This window comes from Oncorhynchus mykiss, chromosome 17 (assembly GCF_013265735.2).
Source record: "Oncorhynchus mykiss isolate Arlee chromosome 17, USDA_OmykA_1.1, whole genome shotgun sequence".
Taxonomy (NCBI): Eukaryota; Metazoa; Chordata; class Actinopteri; order Salmoniformes; family Salmonidae; genus Oncorhynchus; species Oncorhynchus mykiss.
This window is the reverse complement of record NC_048581.1, coordinates 23,044,919-23,065,653: the sequence shown is the minus strand read 5'-3', so window position 1 is coordinate 23,065,653 and position 20,735 is coordinate 23,044,919. Positions and strand designations below refer to the sequence as shown.

At 43.3% G+C, this 20,735-nt stretch overlaps 2 protein-coding genes across 2 annotated transcripts; one reads left to right on the top strand and one right to left on the bottom strand.

Annotated features, from left to right (window-relative positions):
* Positions 1 to 32: 32 nt before the first annotated feature.
* Positions 33 to 4,189, top strand: LOC110493477 (WAP, Kazal, immunoglobulin, Kunitz and NTR domain-containing protein-like). The gene is made up of 2 exons (XM_021567773.2): positions 33 to 2,036; positions 2,242 to 4,189. The coding sequence occupies exons 1-2, from the start codon at positions 1,755 to 1,757 to the stop codon at positions 3,787 to 3,789; spliced, it is 1,830 nt and encodes a 609-aa protein (XP_021423448.1). The 5' UTR covers positions 33 to 1,754; the 3' UTR covers positions 3,790 to 4,189.
* Positions 4,190 to 4,200: 11 nt separating this feature from the next.
* On the bottom strand, positions 4,201 to 6,624 carry LOC110493480 (methyltransferase-like 26). The gene is made up of 6 exons (XM_021567775.2): positions 6,250 to 6,624; positions 5,834 to 5,996; positions 5,636 to 5,695; positions 5,182 to 5,249; positions 5,007 to 5,085; positions 4,201 to 4,775 (listed from the first exon to the last, which is right to left on the bottom strand). Exons 1-6 carry the CDS (start codon positions 6,441 to 6,443, stop codon positions 4,719 to 4,721), a joined length of 621 nt encoding a protein of 206 aa, XP_021423450.1. The 5' UTR covers positions 6,444 to 6,624; the 3' UTR covers positions 4,201 to 4,718.
* Positions 6,625 to 20,735: the final 14,111 nt, after the last annotated feature.

Sequence of the window (20,735 nt, the reverse complement as noted above, 5' to 3'; positions counted from 1 at the left end):
CTGGCTCCTGCCCTATGAGCCGTTCTGGCTCCTGCCCTATGAGCTGGTCTGGCTCCTGCCCTATGAGCCGTTCTGGCTCCTGCCCTATGAGCCAGTCTGGCTCGCACAATCAATGGCTCATGCAAGGCCACTTACCTACATAATACAGTGCAAATTACAATACAAAATATATTTTAAAAATAGCTGTCTCTCTTCACAGTCCCCGTTGTGCCGTAATATGTTCTTTTATCTGGTTTTATTGCTAGCTTGAGTTTTGTAGTGATATTATTGGCTATTCAAAGCTTTGGCAATGTCAGTGCGGGAGCGGTGGGAATTCTTTGTTTCTCTTTGTCCTCTCCGACCCCTTGGCTGTCGGTATCAAGCTCAATTGAAGTAAAACGGTGGGGGGTCTGAATTGATTAGTCGCCCCGGGGTTATTGGCTCGGCAGCCCCTGGCTCGCGGCCCCTCTGCAGCGGCTCTGAATGCCGACGGTCAAAAGTCACGCGAAGGTTGAAGGGTCACGTTCAATGAAAGCGAGGGGAGTTTGCTTCTCATAGACCTTTGAGCCGTGTCGAGACAAAGATGAGTCGCACACCATTGAAAATGTGTCGCTTTACGTCTTGCCACCTGACCGTGGCATCTCGGAGCTTTGTGTGAATGATGGGTGTAAACTGACCGAAGCGTCTAGACTTCGACTTGAACACAGCCAAACGTAAACATGTTTCAATGCATGCACTATCAGTGTCAAGTTGCGCATATTTCTTGCCAGTTCTCCTGTGCGCGCCTCCTCAAAATGTTTGATTCTTTCTCATTCAGATAGCCTATCTAGTCTAATTAATCCCACATTTAAAAAGTTGTCTATGTTCATCATGACATATTCAATATTTAATATCAACATGTTGTATGTTCTAGATACACTGGATCAAATTACACCATAGTCTACTCATTGCGTAAAAAAACGGTCATTATCAGTGTGCATTTATTTTATTGAACCAGGTAGGCCAGTTGAGAACAAGTTCTCATTTACAACTGCAACCTGGCCAAGATTAAGCCAGTGCATGTTAGGAAACTTCTCAATCATGGCCCATTTATATGAGCAACACTTCTAGAGTTGTTGTCTGGACGCATGAAACATTGATGCATTTCTCACCGGAATGTTTGGCCCCGTGCGTACTGTTGTTGGGACAGCTTGACAACACCGCCCTATCAAGATTCCTTTGATGTCTTTACAATGTTTGTCCAGTTGCTTAGCGCATGGTGCTGCTTCATAAAAGTTTCAGACACTGGACAACCATGGGGGCGGTCAGAGGCGCTGCCCTTCCTACCTCTAGTCACACCAAAACCGATATTGCTTCTCTCTATCTCTTTGTGTGGTGAGTTGACTCCGCACGTCTTGGAAGTCAGCGTAGATATAGCCTGATTTTTTTTTTTTTTGTGTGTGTGTGCAGTTTTTTTGTTTTAGTCTAACCGTTTTGCGATGTTATCAAACCAGACTGGATTCACATATGTTATTTTTGTTCTCTTATTCGAGGCTACTTGTTGAATCAATGTACAGCGCAGAGGGAGATGTTTTTGTTGGACAATGGTTTATTCATCAGAAATTTGAGAACCGTTTCTCTTGCGTGGCGAGCAACAAAATTGGCACTTGTACCCAGATTGGTTACGCACAAACTGGATGGTTGCATTTGAACAAAATGGAGGTATTTTCCTGAGGGGCTGCACGGAAGTTATGGAACTTGTTGATGGATGACTTTCATGAAAGTTCCTTTTTAAAATGAATATATCTTCCCTCAGCCGTCGAGGGGTTGGAGGTGGAAAGAACGTGGACACAAACCAGCCAAAAGCACTTATATACCCAAAAGGACTCTTATCAGGACACGTTGGTTGGTCCTCTCTTGTGTTTTTGGTTTGCCTCTGCGTCTTCCCACAACAGACCCGGAGTGCAAGTCTAGCTGGTTCCAAAGTGGAACATCCAGGAGTTTGTCCCAACAAGCTGAATGCTAACCTTTGGGTTGATGCACAAAGCACCTGCGAACGGGAATGTGAAGTTGACGAGGTGAGGCATTTATATGTATTCAATATTTAATTCCACAATCCATTGTCTGTCATTTGTTTATGACGAACTTAAACAGTTGTAAGGAAATGTGTTATACTGTACACGTTCATTACATTTTATTTTATTAGGTCTACCACTTGGTGTTTGTTGTATTGAAATATACTATGTCTTTTTGCCTCAGTAAATGCCTGTTGTTATTCCCCAGGACTGTGCTGGCTTTGAGAAATGCTGCACCAATGTGTGTGGACTCTTCAGCTGTGTGGCCGCCCGTTTCTCTGATGGCACCCCTGCTCAGCCGGATGGCCAGGGCAGAGGAGAGAAGGGCTCCGGGGGCCAGGGCTCCATCGCCACCTGCCAGGGCTTCATCTGCAGCCAACAGGGGGCCACCTGCGACATCTGGGAGGGACAGCCCATCTGCAAGTGCCAGGACCACTGCGAGAAGGATCCCAGCTTCACCTGTGCCTCCGACGGACTCACCTACTTCAACAAGTGTTACATGGATGCTGAGGCGTGTACACAGGGTGTGACGCTAACTGTGGTGACCTGCCGGTTTCATCTATCTGGGCCTCAAACAAGTCCACTCCCTCAGGACACAACAGCCAATCCAACGCTGACGTCCTTCCTGGAAGACCCCATTCCCCCAACGCTCTTCTCCAACCCCAGCCACCAGTCGGTCTACATAGGCGGCACGGTAAGCTTCCACTGCGATGTAATGGGAGTCCCGCGGCCCGCCGTGACCTGGGAGAAGCAGAGCGAGCGCCACGAGAGCCTGGTAATGCGGCCCGACCGGATGTACGGCAACGTGGTCATCACCAACATCGGCCAGCTAGTCGTCTACAACGCCCAGGTGTGGGACACGGGCATCTACACTTGCGTCGCCCGAAATGCAGCTGGGGTCCTCCGCGCCGACTACCCTCTCTCTGTCATCCGTCGGACCGAGGACGACATCTTCTCGGAGGACCCCGAGATGGCGGGAATGCCCATGGGGCCCCCGTTTTCACCCGCCGACTGCCTGGCAGAGGTGGACCGGAGGGAGTGCTCCGCCGAGCGCTACGTTGACTGGTACTACGACGCCGAGCAAGGTACCTGCCTGGCCTTCTCCAACGGGGGCTGCGATGACAGCCGCAACCGCTTCGAGACCTACGAGGAGTGCCAGGCATCCTGCCAGAGGGAGGGGATGGGGATCTGTTCCTTACCTGCGGTCCAGGGCCCCTGCAAGAGCTGGGAGGCCCACTGGGCCTGGAACTCCCTCTTGAAACAATGCCAGGCCTTTGCTTATGGCGGTTGCCAGGGCAATAGCAATCGCTTCCGATCCAAGAAGGAGTGCGAGGCAAACTGTCCGCAGTCCAAACGACGAGTCTGCAAAACATGCCGGGTCAAAGGTAAAATCGTCCCGAGCCTGTGCCGGAGCGATTTTGCCATCGTCGGTCGATTGACGGAACTGATCGAGGACCTCGATTCTGGGATCGCCCGGTTCAGTCTAGAGAAGATCCTCCGTGACGAGAAGATGGGCTTGGCATTCTTTAACACCCGCCACCTGGAGGTGACCCTGGCTAAGATGGACTGGAGCTGCCCCTGCCCCAACATCACCATGGAGGAGGGCCCCTTATTGGTCATGGGGGATGTACAGGACGGCATGGCCGTGATACAACCTGACAGCTACGTCAGACCCATCTCCGATAAGAGGCTGAAGAGGATTCATGAAGTCTTGGAGAAGAGGACCTGTGAGATGCTGCAGAGGTTCCGGGACTAGGGGCTCTATTCGATTCGTATCTCGGAAGCTCAGCGTTAGTGCGATTTCAATTTAAAGGCAATTCTCCCGCATTAGAGGAGACTGCATTCAAAGTTAACACTGCAAATGTTGGCTCAATAGGAAATGACCTTCACATTTCTATCACGCAATCTAACGCTTCAGCGAGACAGATTGAATAGAGCCCCAGAACTGATCACCTCAACTTGGGCTGTTATAGCAAGACTAATATACAGTGGCATAGCCCTACAATGACTGTGAGAAACTCTTGGGTGGAGTTTGTGCCATGATGTCCTGTATCAAATTACAGTGCATTTCTTTCTGACACTGTTTTCATTACCCAGAAAAATCAAGCACGGACTTTTCAAACAATGCCAATGTTGTACATAACACAATCAAATCGAGATGTGTAAATACCATTATTCAAATAGGTTTATTCAAATGTAATGTTTCATGTGTAAGATTTGTATTCACTGTAATGTGCCGTACTGTTTTCTACTGATAATTATATGCTGAAGTGGTGTAATGTTTCTCCTTTTTTGAAATCCCATAACTTCAATGCATACTTCTTAAGGTAAATTAATACTCCAAGTTGATTGAAAAAAATGTTATACTTTTTTCTGCACTTTTCTGATGTGGGTGTCATGCAAAAGCACCTTCCTACAACAATCCTATTCATTTTAATCAAAAGCGAGCGCCATACATTTTGAAGTTACCAAACAGATCACCTATGAGGAAATTACTTGTGTAGATAGGAGTTGAAAACTGAGGGAATTATTGGATTTGGCATTGATTCAAATAAGGTATCAGTTCAGGTTCATTTTCAACCAAGTGTTAAATATCCATTACTGGTCATGTTATACCCTGTACAGACAGGAGCGCGATGGTGCATTTGTGATGTTGGAATGGAACCCCAGAGAGGGCAGTAGACTTCACACCAGACTCTCCTTCCGGAACAGAAGGCACTTGTTGTTAGCTGGCATGTCAACCTAACGTTACAATGACAAGAGAGAGTGGTTATAAGCCGACATCAAAGTATTTCACACATTTTGAAGTAAGAAATGGGTCAAGGATGTTTCAATGTGGCATCTTTTGCTATTAGAATACATTTGGTCTGACAGTTAGTTTAACATGTTTGTGTTACTTACGCAGATCATTGGGTTTCATTCACATCATTATGAAAATCCTAAATGACTGATATTTGGAGTATCACTTCTTACCATTTTCTCCAGGAACAAGCCACTCCTCTCTGCCACAGACCTGAGCAGGGTGATGTCCCTTAGGCCCCACTCTGGATTTCTATAAGACATCAACAGTTTGAGTTATTTGCTTCGATAATGTGTGGTCAAATAGCAGATATATTCAGATTCCGGCATTATTGTAGTTCTCACTTACCTCGACCTTAGACTGAGGTCAAAGTCGATGTTGCTTTGTGGAGTGATCTGTCCATTTAATGCATAGGGCTAGAGAGACGATATTAGAAGACGCAAGACAAGTTCACGAGGGCAATTTCACAGTGAGTTCTAAAGTGGACTCCCTAAAAACACGCCACTTCGATACAAGTGACTTTTAGTAGCAGTTTAGGAGAGCATTTTCCCCAATCCTTTCCCTAACCTTAACCTAATTATCCTAACTTGCTACCTACATTTTTGTAACCTGCTGCGTAAGTTCTGCTAACCTGCAGCGAAAAGGTATATCAAAGTTTTAATATTTTTAGAGAGTTCCAGTTCTAAATATGGGAAATACACAAATATTGCTTCCAACATCCTTTCTTCTACATGCTTATTTACTGCCAACATCCGGTTGAGGATATAATCAACACCGTGCTTGTAACACCATTATAATATACCCCGTAGGTCAGCAGTACTCCTTGTGGTTTCAGGATGGTTCCCGCTCCTTTGAACAAACCCTGTGGGTAAAAACATAACATCACACGATAATGAGTAGTATGCAATAAAAGTATCATGTATCATCAGTTAGCGGACCATTAACTATGTATTTATAAGAGCATCTCTATAGACAATATGTAGGCCTAAACAGTATTCACCTCAGTGCAGGCCATAGGGGAGATATGGATCATGTTGATGTTGAGTACCAGGTCCAAGGACTCGGGCTGGATCCCACCCCAGTTTTCACAGGGTAGAGAGGCGTCGAGGTGGATGGCAGGCTTCACGTTCGGCAGGTTGTGATGCGCTCTGTATGCGTCTATACTGGTGGCGGTGACAAAATAGATAATTCTCATTGTAAGCATCAACAAAAAAATAATAGCTGCTGATATAGGCCTAAAGAATGAGTTAGGCCTACTATTATTATCAACATGAATTCATTGTAACCTATTTTAAATAACGGTCAGCTTTGGATTTTCGGGAAAAACAACTCAGATCTGGACTCACTGAACCGTTAACTTATGCCTAGCGTTACGACATTCATTTGCAAGCTAAAAAAATATATCTTTAAACTCACCTGGCTAAAGATTGTCGGTCAAATTCTGACGGCTGCCAGGTAATATTTCGTAAACCCTGTGCGAAGTGGGTGACATGTTGCCCGGTACCAGACGATATCTCCAGTGCATTCAACGGTTTCGCCGTATCCACACTCTCACGGAGCACCGCAAGGATGGGTTCCTTATTTCTCTCGGCGGCAGGTGCATTGAGCATTTTGGCAACTCCTGGATACACTCTCCGCGCTAAAATATGCAATTGTTTCCACCACTCCAGTTGAACTAGTTGGCTGTGCAAGTTAGTCACAACAGAGCTCTGAACAATTTCGCCTCCGGACTATAACAATATTAATCGACTTCCGCGTTGTGTCACGTGATTAAATCACGTCACCCGGCCTGGTGTAATAACTGCAACGTTTTAAAAAGCTGCACAATGTGCACTTTTCCTGAGATTGCAGTTCCTTAGGATGGAGAAGCAGGGTGATTATTCAACTACAGGGCACTTCAATGTCCTCTTGGTACATTTTGTGGATTTTATTTAAATATATATATATTATATATATTGTTCTTTATAAGTATTATATTAAGTTCACACTACAATCACTCCAGATTTTTTAAACACCTCTCTGTCAAGTATTTTAGCTTCTTTTCATATGCATTTTATACCTCAATTTCACTGTTTAGCCCTTGTCCCTGACGCAGATGTATGTGCTTCTACTATGTTTTGCTATTAGAAATCATTAATAATTACACACTATTAGGTTATCTACTCGAGAAAGAGTCGATTAAATAAAATATATCAATATTTATTGTGAGTATGCCCTTTATTTACACAAAAATGTCCACCACTAAGGGCAAATTCCTCATTAATAATGTTTTTTTCAAGAGAATGTTAATTTAGTTACCATGGAAACGTATTGTGACACTGAAGCACATGGCTGCAGCAGACAGTTGTTCCAGATGTGATGTCCAGAAGTTGAAGAAAAATCGAGGTAAATATTGCTTGTGTAGAGAATATTTTTTATTGTCAGTCATTTCCAAACAAGCTATCATTTATTTAATTTGTGGTAGAATTGAGATGTTTTTAAAACAGCATAAAACAGCACAGAGGTCACAGACATAGAAACCAAATCAAAATGATCCTATACATACCAGTAACATCTGCAAAAAGACGGGGAGAGATACTGGAAGAAAAAAGAGAAGGGAGAAGTGAAATCTCTCTGAGCTTACAAAGCGACAACAAAGAAGTAAGAGATGGCAATGGAAATGCAACCAATGGAATAGAAGACAGACTTTAAAGAGAACAGTTGCAATGGGAGACCAACCTATCAGCCAACACACCACCAGATGACTTGCAGCCAGAACATGAGGCCAACATACCTGCCCTTGCCTTATCTGCCCCTGATGCACGCCCTGATACCCCTTCCTCATTGTCTGCAACAGGAATGAGAAGTCGAATACTTGCTGCAAGGAAAAAGGTTGGAAAGGGTTGCTCAAAAACATACAAAAATCTTTGCAAGGCAAATGTCAAACTTGATAAAGCTTTAAGGAAAGCTGAGAAATACCAAAAAAGGTATGATCAACTCATAAAGATAATGGAGAGACAAGATTCCCCAAAGACAAAGACTAAACAGCAAATGGCGGGAACTCTGAAGAACTTGAGAAGGATTTTATTGTTTCAAAATGCCATCATTGCAGAGTTAAAACAAAAGTATTAAAAAATGTGCAGTGCCAAGGACAAACAAGTGGCTTCAAAAATGCTCAGAGGCAACATCCTGAGACAGTATGGCCTGGTCAAAGCCTCAAACAGAGAATTTTGATTTTCAGCAAAAGCAATGAGGGCAAATGAAAACAGGCCAACAAGTCTTCAATACTCCAAGAAAAAGTAGTGGAACAGAATTAGCACAGCCACAGAAGAGAAAACCACTCGATTCCATCAACGTGATGACAACAGCAGAGCAACAACAGGGGGAAAAGGACACACTAACGAGGAACAAGAAAAAAAAGCAGATGCGCTTCTTTTCAGACATTTAAGAGGGAATATGAGATTAAAATGTCCTACTATGAATTCTGCAAAATATGTCCTCTTTTGGGTTATCAAGCCAACAGTCCAAGATAGGGACACATGCCTCTGCAAAACCCCACGCCAACCTCCAGTTCATGGAGGACAAACTATAGTATCACAAAGGGATCAGCTGCAGCAACATTGAGAACCTTATTGAGTCTTTGTGCTGTGAGAACCTGAAGAAAGAGCGAATGTACACAGAGTGCTCCCTTTGTCAAGCCAAAGAGCTTAAAACATCTGACTTTGATGCTGTTGAGCAGACATGGTGGCTTGGTTGGGAAAACAAAGCTGAAGAGAGAGGAACAACAACAACTAGGGGAAACATGGAGAAGTTCACTGTACATTTGACAGTAAAAGAAAGGGAGTGTGGCACTGCAGATTCTACTGGAGGACTTCTTCAAAGGATTGAAAGAGAAGTTGGGGAAACAGGTGTACAACATTCAACACCAATACTCCAAACTGAGAGAATTAAAAGAGAATCTGCGGAAAGAGGAGATCATCGTGCAGATTGGCTTGGCAGAGATCAACCTGTGTAAATACACCAGTGAAATCCAGGCAGTTCACTTTGGTGATTCTCACAATCAGGTGACCCTTCACACCTGTGTTGGATATACCAAAAAATTATACAGTTTCCCTTTGCTCACTGAGCTTTTCAATGAGCTTGTCTAACCCACTGCTATCTAGGGCCATCACATAAAAATTCAAGCCTATTTCCTTGAGCTCTGCCCTTCGGCTACTTTTGGAATCTTACTTTTCTCTTATATTAAATAAATGTTTAACAATGGTGGTTGTTTGCAATAAAACAAATATTCCTCATTTAAATAACTGCACCGTTGGCGCCAGGAGCACAAGCATTTCGCCACACCCACAGTAACATCTGCTAAATATGTGCATGTGAACAATAAAAATGGATTTTATTTAAATGTGGGTTATGAAATAGTGAGATGGTGATTATTGTACTTGCCTTTGAGTCATGGTATTGAAATTAAGACTTGAAACCTGAAATGTTGTGCTGGCTACATCATATAGATGCTATGTTACATCATCAGCAGTGAGTGGACAAATCGGGAAAAATGACTAGCTCCATACTGCAGCCTCTCTAATGTTCATATATATCACAGTACTGTCACGATCGCCATAATGATTGGACCAAGGCGCAGCGTGCGAAAAGTGCCACATATTTTAATAAATCGAAACTCACAAAACAAAACAATACAGCACAAACGAACCGTGACGCTACTAGGCAACAATACGTAGTCAAGGTCCCACAAATCACAAATGAGGAAATGGCTGCCTAAATATGATCCCCAATCAGAGACAACGATAAACAGCTGTCTCTGATTGGGAACCATATCAGACCAACATAGACAAACAAATCACCTAGATGACCCACCCTAGTCACTATCACGCCCCAACCAACATCGAGAATAAACAGCTTTCTATAGTCAGGTCGTGACAAGTACAATGTTACCTGAACAAAAACTCTACTACACGTGTGTGGAGCCTCAGTCATATACCATTGAATTGGCAGAAAGTATTGAGCCTTCGTCAAAAGTACTAGTATTTTCTGATTGTTCTTGGTGAATGTCAGTTTTGTTTGATAAATAACAGACAATAGGACTCAAGAGTTTATCAAATTGTCCTTCTGTTTGTCTAACCAACATATAATGCCTATAACCAGAGCCCTTTATTGTAATAGAAGACTGCCTGTACAGTTCTTTAAATTCTCTATTAGTATCATCCTTTTCTGAGAGATATATTTCACTCAATAGTCGAATATGGTCAAACAAAATGTATTGTTTTCTGAATGCTTTGTACACATGTGCAAGTTTGTGTACAAGGCACTGAACTGGAGAGATAGAGCAAAATGACTATAGGCTCGGGTACGCCTACACTGCCCAGGTGAGGAAAAGTGCCGGCTGAGGGCACTCATTTCTGTGCAGTGCGCACGTTCCGCGCTTTTACGCACGGTCTCTTTGTAGTAATGCATGAACGTTGTTATGGTGTTATGACACTAGCTTACTCAGTTTTTTATAATAAATTAAAAATAAGAAATTAAACTTGTTTACATTTTGTTTCATGGCTAGAGCGTGTGGTAAAGCGAATTAGAATTCCATTCCGATTCGAAACAATGTGTAAAGACGTATTCCATCTCTATGCGACCGAGAGGGTCACAATGCCGACGCTTCACATGGAACACCAGAACCCAAGAGATATGTCCAGAACACTCAAAAAATCTTCAGTTCTTGATCGACAAACAACGAGAGAGACAGCATTATTATGGCAAGCTTTTCATTCATCTTCCCCGAAGACAGACGTTGTTCCATTAAGGACAACGAAGTCAATTCAGGTAAGAACAATAACGTTCATTTCCGTCTTTAAATAAAAATATTAATTGAAGGTGTAATTCCTACTGGAAAGGAAATAAAAACAACATAGAAGATACGGCTTTATTGGTTTGTTGTTAGTTACCAAACAGTGTAACCATGCGAAATGAGGTTTTCCAGCTGACAATTGGTTATTTTGCCAATGAAAATAAATGATGTCCCAATTATCTCTCCTTCCACGCAAAATGTGCACTTGTTCACCTCCCTTTACCGATTTGAAAGGAAATGACTGGTATATTAAACATGGCTAAAACTCTACCTAGCCCCTACTAGCCAATGTTTTTAGATTTGTGGGAAGTGGTGAATGGCTGCACACTTCAGCAGAAATCAGATGTTATTGGGATGCATGAAGAAAATGAAGAATGCAATGAGGAATATCCCTTGCTTGTAATGCTGAAATCAGTTTACTTAACCCTGTGTTGGTGTTTCTTTCAGGGTGGATGTCAACGGTAACCAAACTCAACACCCATGGCGGTCCAGAGTCAGAGAGGCAGAACATCCATCAGTGCGTTGCAGATGTACTTGGTGACAAGTACCACTACGCGAATGCCATTGACAGCTCTCTGCTCTGGACTGTTGGGTACACCCCCTACATTCCCCCAGCTCTGAAAGGAAGAAACTTCCCCTCTGTCGAGAGCTTCTCCCTGGATGAGTGGGAGCCACTGACACTCCTGCAGACTCCTCAGGTTCTGTCCACCAGTGTTTCCATCGAGGAAGACAACCTGATCCAGTCTGCTGCAGGCCTAGTGTCTCAGGTTCTGTCCACCAGTGTTGCCATCGTGGAGAATGACCTGATCCAGTCTGCTGCAGGTCTAGTGTCTCAGGTTCTGTCCAGCAGTGTTTCCATCGTGGAGAGTGACCTGATCCAGTCTGCTGCAGGTCTAGTGTCTCAGGTTCTGTTCACCAGTGTTTCCATCGTAGAGAATGACCTGATCCAGTCTGCTGCAGGCCTAGTGTCTCAGGTTCTGTCTACCAGTGTTTCCATCGTAGAGAATGACCTGATCCAGTCTGCTGCAGGCCTAGTGTCTCAGGTTCTGTCTACCAGTGTTTCCATCGTGGAGAATGACCTGATCCAGTCTGCTGCAGGCCTAGTATCTCAGGTTCTGTCTACCAGTGTTTCCATCGTAGAGAATGACCTGATCCAGTCTGCTGCAGGCCTAGTATCTCAGGTTCTGTCCACTAATGTTGCCATCGTGGAGAATGACCTGATCCAGTCTGACACAGGCCTAGTGTCTCTGGTTCTGTCCACCAGTGTTACCATCGTGGAGAATGACCTGATCCAGTCTGCTGCAGGCCTAGTGTCTCAGGTTCTGTCCACCAGTGTTTCCATCGAGGAAGACAACCTGATCCAGTCTGCTGCAGGTCTAGTGTCTCAGGTTCTGTCCAGCAGTGACGCTAGATTGAAGGATCGTATTGATTCCACACTGAGAGACTCAACCCAACCTGAGGTCCATGTGGCGGATGTCTCAACCGAGAGAAGTAGACTAGTCATCACTATTTCTATGTTTTCAACTGAGAGTTGCAATGCTTCGGTCCATGAAGTTGATGCTATTGCTACCAGCCTGGAGCACCCGGCTGAGAAAATGTCTACCTCTACCGCTGATGGCCACATTGTTTCATCCACTGCTGTTGCCAATCAGAAGGAAACAAGGGGCGGATTCGTCTCATCTCTACGGAGACTGTTCACAAGAAAGAACAGGAAGCCTGTCAGTAATTCTTATATAGTGTTTTGTAGTGTAATATGTTATAATTTATTAACTATTGTTATACTAATATCCTGTGTTAATGGTTGTCTTTAAAATATTTTTCTCTGTTGTCTACTTGTCTGTTTTCAGGCTAAAGTGGCTTCCAAGAAGGAGCACATTCACTTGGTTGACCGCCTCAATGCTGAAGTCACCCACTGAGGACACTCACTCACTGCTGAAAGCATCCAGGATGATGCTTCTGTTTCTCCTCAACGCCACCTACACCCCTGCCCCTCTCCCCCACACCAAACCCTACCAGGGTTGGGTTGAATTCCAGATCAATTCAGTCAATTCAGGAAGTAAACTGAAATTCCAATTCCAATTGTTTCTCATAGGAGGCATTGAGGTAAATTTGAATTGCTATTGGAATTTCAGTTAACTTACTGAATTGACTGAATTGAAAATGAATTGACCCCAACCCTGATCCCTAAGCCTCCACCCCATCCATTTCTATCTTCAGTAAATTTTGTAGAATTTTATTTGAATGGGTTTTGTATCTTCATTAAAACCACAATGCATCTCTAACGAGAGTCACTCATGTTACACGTCTAGATTTATCATCAAATATTAACGTAACATGTAAAGTGTTGGTCCCATCTTTCATGAGCTGAAATAAAATCCCATAAGTGTTCCATATGCACAAAAAGGTTTTCTCTCTCAAATGTTGTGTTTACATACCTATTAGTGAGCATTTCTCCTTTGCCAAGATAATCCATCCACCTGCCAGGTGCATATCAAGAAGCCAATTAAACATTATGAAAATGAGCACTTTAAAATGAGCAGTTTTGTCACACAACACAATGCCACAGATGTCGGAAGTTTTGAGGGAGCGTGCAATTGGCATGCTGACTATGTAAATGTTCACCAGAGCCATTGCTAGAGAATTCAACGTTAATTTCTTTACCATAAGCTGTTTCCAATGTTGTTTTAGCGAATTTGGCAGACCACACCAAGGGCTGAGGAGTATTTCTGTCTAATAAAGCCTGTTTGTAGGGAAAAACTCTTTCTGATTGGCTGGGCCTAGCTCCCCAGGGGGTGGGTCTGGCTGCCAGGTGGGTGGGCCTATACCATTCAAGGCCCTCCCATGGCTGCACCCCTGCCCAGTCATGTGAAATCCATGGATTAGGACCTAATTAATTTATTTCAATTTTCTAATTTCCTCATGTGAACTGCACCTCAGTAAAATCTTTCAAATTGTTGCATGTTGCGTTTATATTTTTGTCTGCACATTTTCTTGAGAATGACATGCGTTCTCACTCATTACTTCTAGAATCAGAAATGAAAACAGACTCAACGTAATATATTAAAGGAATGAAAAGGGCTTTATTCAACTGTGGCTCCTGAAGTCCCTGCACACATTTACATTTACAAGGTTTCATCTACACTGAGGACAATCTCAGTATTGGATTTTTGCAGGGACAATGAAGCAGAGACAATGAAAAGCAAACAAAAAAACAAGCTGAACAAACCAAACAAAAACACAGTCTCCACATGACACATGACACGACAAATGACACATGACATGACACATAGCCGAAGAACCATATTGGTGCGTTTTTCCTAATCAGATGATTACTGATTGTGTTTGTTGTTATAAGTTCACTGTAATGTCCAGCGTGGTAATAAACTAACAAGGTAATGTAATGTACATGTTGTCTACTAGTCTGTATGTAATATCAACACTCTGGACAGAGAGCTATGGTTTTTCGGTTGAAGGGTTTATGTGTATAACTAGATCTACCGAATGGGAACAACAAAAAGTATATATGAATAGGGAGTTGAAGCATTTGTTGATTGACACGGCCTATAAACACAAATAAAAACACAAATATCAACACAGGTTTATAAATACTAATAAAAACATTGTCACACTCCGACCATGGTTTGCGTTCTTTTTTTCTTTGTTTTCTTTGGTCAGGGTGTGATATGAGTGGGCATTCTATGTTGTATGTCTAGTTTGTCTGTTTCTATGTGTTTTGGCCTGATATGGTTCTCATGGCAGGTGTTTGTCGTTGTCTCTGATTGGGAACCATATTTAGGTAGCCTGTTTTGTATAGTGGTTTGTGGGTTATTGTCTATGTTATGTTGCATGTTTGCACTCAGTTTTGAAAGCGGTCACGGTTGTCTTGTTCTTTTGTTGGTTTAGTGTACTTCGTGTTTTCGTCTTACATTAAAAAGAATGTATTCACATCACGCTGCGCATTGGTCTCCTCACTACGACGTTCGTGACGAACAGGCTGCATAATACTGAAAACTTTGGTCAAACTACCAAGGAAGATTGTCGATGTGCTTTTTTGAAAACAACAACTTATTCCCTAAAAGTACATTTTATTTACATCTTCAATAAATATACAAATCTGTACATTAGAGAAACAAGTATAGTATATGAATGTGTCTTTGTATGTTTTCAGTTCATCTTATCATTATATACAGTCTATATACTCACCCAAAAACAGAGATCTTATAATACTGTATAGCACAATGTTATAATGTCTAGGACTTCATTGTGAAAAGTGCCTAAAACCAAAATATCACTACTACAAAGTACCTGTAGGGAGAAGAACAGTTACTGCATCAACACAATAGGAAATCATTATAATGTTTGCTTCTCTTTTAAACAATGTTGGTACTACATTGGTAATGGTTGGTACTACATTGGTATTGACATTCACAACTCCCTGATTCTATTGCAGAACTCAATTCCGGACCGTATACATGCAACTACAAACTGCTTGTCATCAGCAATTAGCACTGAGTGATTTCCACAGTCTTCTTGTCCTCCATTTTGGCTCTGTACATTGTCCATGTGTCCCAGTGCCGTGCCGTTAATGGAATCCAGCCCCAGAGGCGGGCAACTGACGTTATGCTCCAGATTTGGGTCCAGACAGAGGAAAGTCTGGTTCTTATCGTTATTATTGCTGCTGCTACTAGTAGTGGTGGTGACTACCGACTCGCTAAAGATAGTGTCTGAGAAGACAGAGTCTAGGTTGAACTGGGTCCCTCTGAAGAGGGATTCCTGGCAGGTGGATTTGGGCCGATCGGTGGCTACCTCTGGGTCTCTGGGGGGTTTGCTTGGGGGTGGTGGTTGATTATCAGAGTCTGGTTCTTCTGTATTGTTCTGCTTGTTCTGCTGGCTTATTGCGGTGATCTCCTTTGAGACATGACTGAGTCATGGTATTGAAATTGAAACCTGAAACCTGAAATGTTGTGCTGGCTACATCATATAGATGCTCTGTTACATAACAGCAGTGAGTGGACAACTTGGGGGAAAGGACTGGCTCCATACTGCAGCCTCTCTAATGTTCTTATATATCACAGTACAATATTAACTGAACAAAAACTTTACTACACATGTGCGTGGAGCCTCAGTCATATACCATTGAATTGGCAGAAAGTATTGAGCCTTCGTCAAAAATACTAGTATTTTCTGATTGTTCTTGGTGAATGTCAGTTTTGTTTGATAAATAACAGACAATAAGACTCAAGAGTATATCAAATTGTCCTTCTGTTTGTCTAACCAACATATAATGCCTATAACCAGAGCCCTTCATTGTAATAGAAGACTGCCTGTACAGTTCTTTAAATTCTCTATTCGTAGCATCCTTTTCTGAGAGATATATTTCACTCAATAGTCGAATATGGTCAAACAAAATGTATTGTTTTCTGAATGCTTTGTACACATGTGCAAGTTTGTGTACAAGGCACTGAACTGGAGAGATATAGTAAAATGACTATAGGCTCGGGTACGCCAACACTGCCCAGGTGAGGAAAAGTGCCGGGCTGAGGGCACTCATTTCTGTGCAGTGCGCACGTTCCGCGCTTTTACGCACGGTCTCTTTGTAGTAATGCATGAACGTTGTTATGGTTTTATGACACTAGCTTACTCGTTAAAAAAATATATATATATATATATATATATATTAAAATAAGAAATTAAACTTGTTTACATTTTGTTTCATGGCTAGAGCGTGTGGTAAAGCGAATTAGAATTCCATTCCGATTCGAAACAATGTGTAAAGACGTATTCCATCTCTATGCGACCGAGAGGGTCACAATGCCGACGCTTCACATGGAACACCAGAACCCAAGAGATATGTCCAGAACACTCAAAAAATCTTCAGTTCTTGATCGACAAACAACGAGAGAGACAGCATTATTATGGCAAGCTTTTCATTCATCTTCCCCGAAGACAGACGTTGTTCCATTAAGGACAACGAAGTCAATTCAGGTAAGAACAATAACGTTCATTTCCGTCTTTAAATAAAAATATTAATTGAAGGTGTAATTCCTACTGGAAAGGAAATAAAAACAACATAGAAGATACGGCTTTATTGGTTTGTTGTTAGTTACCAAACAGTGTAACCATGCGAAATGAGGTTTTCCAGCTGACAATTGGTTATTTTGCCAATGAAAATAAATGATGTCCCAATTATCTCTCCTTCCACGCAAAATGTGCACTTGTTCACCTCCCTTTACCGATTTGAAAGGAAATGACTGGTATATTAAACATGGCTAAAACTCTACCTAGCCCCTACTAGCCAATGTTTTTAGATTTGTGGGAAGTGGTGAATGGCTGCACACTTCAGCAGAAATCAGATGTTATTGGGATGCATGAAGAAAATGAAGAATGCAATGAGGAATATCCCTTGCTTGTAATGCTGAAATCAGTTTACTTAACCCTGTGTTGGTGTTTCTTTCAGGGTGGATGTCAACGGTAACCAAACTCAACACCCATGGCGGTCCAGAGTCAGAGAGGCAGAACATCCATCAGTGCGTTGCAGATGTACTTGGTGACAAGTACCACTACGCGAATGCCATTGACAGCTCTCTGCTCTGGACTGTTGGGTACACCCCCTACATTCCCCCAGCTCTGAAAGGAAGAAACTTCCCCTCTGTCGAGAGCTTCTTCCTGGATGAGTGGGAGCCACTGACACTCCTGCAGACTCCTCAGGTTCTGTCCACCAGTGTTTCCATCCAGGAAGACAACCTGATCCAGTCTGCTGCAGGCCTAGTGTCTCAGGTTCTGTCCACCAGTGTTTCCATCGTGGAGAATGACCTGATCCAGTCTGCTGCAGGCCTAGTGTCTCAGGTTCTGTTCACCAGTGTTGCCATCGTGGAGAATGACCTGATCCAGTCTGCTGCAGGCCTAGTGTCTCAGGTTCTGTCCACCAGTGTTTCCATCGTGGAGAATGACCTGATCCAGTCTGCTGCAGGCCTAGTGTCTCAGGTTCTGTCCACCAGTGTTTCCATCGTGGAGAGTGACCTGATCCAGTCTGCTGCAGGTCTAGTGTCTCAGGTTCTGTCCACCAGTGTTGCCATCGTGGAGAATGACTTGATCCAGTCTGCTGCAGGCCTAGTGTCTCAGGTTCTGTCCACCAGTGTTTCCATCGTGGAGAATGACCTGATCCAGTCTGATGCAGGCCTAGTGTCTCAGGTTCTGTCCACCAGTGTTGCCATTGTGGAGAATGACCTGATCCAGTCTGCTGCAGTCCTAGTGTCTCAGGTTCTGTCCACCAGTGTTTCCATCGTGGAAAATGACCTGATCCAGTCTGATGCAGGCCTAGTGTCTCAGGTTCTGTCCACCAGTGTTGCCATCGTGGAGAATGACCTGATCCAGTCTGCTGCAGGCCTAGTGTCTCAGGTTCTGTCCACCAGTGTTTCCATCGTGGAGAATGACCTGATCCAGTCTGCTGCAGGCCTAGTGTCTCAGGTTCTGTCCACCAGTGTTTCCATCGTGGAGAGTGACCTGATCCAGTCTGCTGCAGGTCTAGTGTCTCAGGTTCTGTCCACCAGTGTTGCCATCGTGGAGAATGACTTGATCCAGTCTGCTGCAGGCCTAGTGTCTCAGGTTCTGTCCACCAGTGTTTCCATCGTGGAGAATGACCTGATCCAGTCTGATGCAGGCCTAGTGTCTCAGGTTCTGTCCACCAGTGTTGCCATTGTGGAGAATGACCTGATCCAGTCTGCTGCAGTCCTAGTGTCTCAGGTTCTGTCCACCAGTGTTTCCATCGTGGAAAATGACCTGATCCAGTCTGATGCAGGCCTAGTGTCTCAGGTTCTGTCCACCAGTGTTACCATCGTGGAGAATGACCTGATCCAGTCTGCTGCAGGTCTAGTGTCTCAGGTTCTGTCCACCAGTGTTACCATCGTGGAGAATGACCTGATCCAGTCTGCTGCAGGCCTAGTGTCTCAGGTTCTGTCCACCAGTGTTTCCATCGTGGAAAATGACCTGATCCAGTCTGATGCAGGCCTAGTGTCTCAGGTTCTGTCCACCAGTGTTACCATCGTGGAGAATGACCTGATCCAGTCTGCTGCAGGCCTAGTATCTCAGGTTCTGTCCACCAGTGTTTCCATCGTGGAGAATGACCTGATCCAGTCTGCTGCAGGTCTAGTGTCTCAGGTTCTGTCCACCAGTGTTTCCATCGTGGAGAATGACCTGATCCAGTCTGCTGCAGGCCTAGTGTCTCAGGTTCTGTCCAGCAGTGACGCTAGATTGAAGGATCGTATTGATTCCACACTGAGAGACTCAAACCAACCTGAGGTCCATGTGGCGGATGTCTCAACCGAGAGAAGTAGACTAGTCATCACTATTTCTATGTTTTCAACTGAGAGTTGCAATGCTTCGGTCCATGAAGTTGATGCTATTGCTACCAGCCTGGAGCACCCGGCTGAGAAAATGTCTACCTCTACCGCTGATGGCCACATTGTTTCATCCACTGCTGTTGCCAATCAGAAGGAAACAAGGGGTGGATTCGTCTCATCTCTACGGAGACTGTTCACAAGAAAGAACAGGAAGCCTGTCAGTAATTCTTATATAGTGTTTTGTAGTGTAATATGTTATCATTTATTAACTATTGTTATACTAATATCCTGTGTTAATGGTTGTCTTTAAAATATTTTTCTCTGTTGTCTACTTGTCTGTTTTCAGGCTAAAGTGGCTTCCAAGAAGGAGCACATTCACTTGGTTGACCGCCTCAATGCTGAAGTCACCCACTGAGGACAATCACTCACTGCTGAAAGCATCCAGGATGATGCTTCTGTTTCTCCTCAACGCCACCTACACCCCTGCCCATCTCCCCCACACCAAACCCTACCAGGGTTGGGGTGAATTCCAGATCAATTCAGTCAATTCAGGAAGTAAACTGAAATTCCAATTCCAATTGTTTCTCATAGGAGGCATTGAGGTAAATTTGAATTGCTATTGGAATTTCAGTTAACTTACTGAATTGACTGAATTGAAAATGAATTGACCCCAACCCTGATCCCTAAGCCTCCACCCCATCCATTTCTATCTTCAGTAAATTTTGTAGAATTTTATTTGAATGTGTTTTGTATCTTCATTGAAACCACAATACATCTCTAATGAGGGTCACTCATGTTACACATCTAGATTTATCATCAAATGTTGTAGAATTCAACGACAAATGCAGTGGTTTAGCAGTTCAACTTCAGTACTTGTCAATGTGTCACTGAAACATGTAACATTGTGGAATAACTGAACACGTTTGCTGACATTCTGTTACAATGTAACTACACTGAACAAAAATATTAATGCAACATGTAAAGTGTTGGTCCCATGTTTCATGAGCTGAAATAAAATCCCAGAATTATTCCATATGTACAAAAAGGTTATTTCTCTCAAATGTTGTGTTTACATACCTATTAGTGAGCATTTATCCTTTGCCAAGATCATCCATCCACCTGCCAGGTGTGGCACATCAAGAAGCTGATTAAACATTATGATCATTACACAGGTGCATCTTGTACTGGGGAAAATAAGAGGCCACTTTAAAATGAGCAGTTTTGTCACAAAACACAATGCCACAGATGTCTGAAGTTTTGAGGGAGCGTGCAATTGGCATGCTGACTATGTACATATTCACCAGAGCCGTTGCTAGAGAATTCAACGTTAATTTCTTTACCATAAGCTGTTTCCAATGTTGTTTTAGCGAATTTGGCAGACCACACCAGGGGCTGAGGAGTATTTCTGTCTAATAAAGCCTGTTTGTAGGGAAAAACTTTCTGATTGGCTGGGCCTTGCTCCCCAGTGGGTGGGTCTGGCTGCCAGGTGGGTGGGGCTATACCATTCAAGGCCCTCCCATGGCTGCACCCCTGCCCAGTCATGTGAAATCCATGGATTAGGACCTAATTAATTTATTTCAATTTTCTAATTTCCTCATGTGAACTGCACCTCAGTAAAATCTTTCAAATTGTTGCATGTTGCGTTTATATTTTTGTCTGTACATTTTCTTGAGAATGACATGCGTTCTCACTCATTACTTCTAGAATCAGAAATGAAAACAGACTCAACG